This window comes from Lactuca serriola, chromosome 8 (genome assembly GCF_051521515.1).
Source record: "Lactuca serriola cultivar US96UC23 chromosome 8, Lser_US96UC23_V15, whole genome shotgun sequence".
Taxonomy (NCBI): Eukaryota; Viridiplantae; Streptophyta; class Magnoliopsida; order Asterales; family Asteraceae; genus Lactuca; species Lactuca serriola.
Genome location: NC_136415.1, coordinates 62540069 through 62542021, shown reverse-complemented (window position 1 = coordinate 62542021; position 1953 = coordinate 62540069). Strand labels below are relative to the sequence as shown.

Here is a 1953-nt window from a genome sequence, read left to right as displayed (position 1 = left end):
GTTTCTCTCTTCATCAAAAGACCGAGGCAGTTACCTATAAGCAAAACAAGCTGCGAAAGTGCCGAGTCCGCGAAGGGCGAAGTTGGTGGAGGAGGCAAACCGAAGAGGGGAGAAAATTTTATAGCAGAAGTCGGTTCTTAAAAGGGTCAAAACTTCTGGATGTTTTATTTTTGATTTCATAGTTCTTTTAGATTTCCTTACACTAATAATTTTGATTGTAATCTTGTTATATTCTATTTAACGTAACAAATACCAAGTAGTTTTTCCTTTTTTTTTCTGATTTTAATTTAGATTTGTTTATATTTATTAAACAAGGAAAAAACATTTTTAATTGTAGAAAGAAAATTTTAAAACTCTTTGTGTTGGGTATGTAACGTATACTTTTGGTTGAAGGGTTCGCAATATCAATACCTGTACATAATAAAAGATTTCGTTTTATTAAATATCAACACTTATAGGACAAGATCAAGACTACGCAGTTGCATAGCCCTGCACATAACCCCTGTCCGAGCAATAAATTTATGGAGATCGATAGTGAAGGCCAATAACATGCACACATGCATGCTTTAATGTTCAACATATGACCATATATCACAAACCTTACTCTCCTTTATCTACCCAGATCTTTAACCCTGCTACATGTAAAAACACAAACAACATAATAATTCATATATAGTCACTTCGGAAACTGTATTTCGAATTTACTTTTTAACTTCCATTGTCAGGTTGACTGGAGTTAATTAATTTCCTGATCCTCGTTTGAGTTGTAGTTCCTACTAGAACTGATATCCGAATTCACTTCATCATTTTCAGCCTGTGATTCGTTCACATCAGTGCTCATAGTGGACGACATAGAGATATGATGACGTAACCGATGATTATTTGGATCGATACCCATATTTAGAAGCTTTATGCTTAAGTGTGAGTTCCAGTAGTTCTTGATTTCTTCATCTGTTCTCCCTGGTAGTCTTCCAGCTATAAGCGACCACCTAAAATAACATATGCACTTCTCGATCACTTGTGTTTTTTTTTTTGGGATCATATTATAAAATAACCTAAATAGTTAAAGAGTAAGAATATATCATATTGAAGGGGAGATGCACCTGTTACCCAGTAGAGCGTGAAGCCTGATGATGAGATCATCTTCATCTTCACCAAACTCTCTTCTTTGAAGGTCAGGCTTTAAGTATATTGACCATCTTTGCATACAGCTTCTGCCGGAACGAAGTAGACCTAATTAATCAAAATGAAAACCAGAAAAATCAATGGTCATATAATAAAATATATAACAGAAAAGCTAGATCATATATACACAAGAAAATATTAACAAGAAACAAGGTTTTATATTGATAGAGAAATTAACCTGCAGCCTGAGGGAGGGTGTGCCAAGAACCTTCACCATGGGAGGTGACATAGTCTATAAGCTTCTGATCTTCTTCCTTAGACCATGACCCCGTTTTCATTTCATGCTTATTATCAAAAGGTTTCCTCATTTTATGTTATTCTTTTAACTACTTGTGTTTGTTAATTATCACGATCATGAATATAAAATCGGGAAGGCTTTCGTTGTGCAATGGTGGTGTGGTGTGTTTTGATTAATGTGTTGGAAGGTGGAGGATGTGGAGTGGTAGATATGAACAAATGGAAGCATGTAACATGTTCGTATATATTGGTTTATATATATGGGGAAAAGAATGTTGACTTGGACTGGTGGTTTGCTCGTGCTTCGGTTTACCAGCTGCTTGGCAAAAGATGTTTGTTTTATTTGTAATGTTACTTGATCCACCATTTTAAGAGGGTTTTGCAAAAATGGGGGGTTTCTCCAATTAATTTACAGAATAAGGTACCACTTTGGTGTATATTTTGTTTATTAGTTAAGTTTAAATAATATATTATGTAACAAAACGAACATATTTTCTGTGTGCGACTTTTTGCTTAAAATTTTACTTTGTT

The 1953-nt window shown here is 34.5% G+C and overlaps 1 protein-coding gene across 1 annotated transcript; it reads right to left on the bottom strand.

The window, feature by feature from the left end:
• Window positions 1-418: 418 nt before the first annotated feature.
• LOC145066590 (transcription factor MYB3-like) lies at window positions 419-1662 on the bottom strand. The gene is made up of 3 exons (XM_079013884.1): window positions 1364-1662; window positions 1104-1233; window positions 419-989 (listed from the first exon to the last, which is right to left on the bottom strand). The coding sequence occupies exons 1-3, from the start codon at window positions 1491-1493 to the stop codon at window positions 737-739; spliced, it is 513 nt and encodes a 170-aa protein (XP_078870010.1). The 5' UTR covers window positions 1494-1662; the 3' UTR covers window positions 419-736.
• Window positions 1663-1953: the final 291 nt, after the last annotated feature.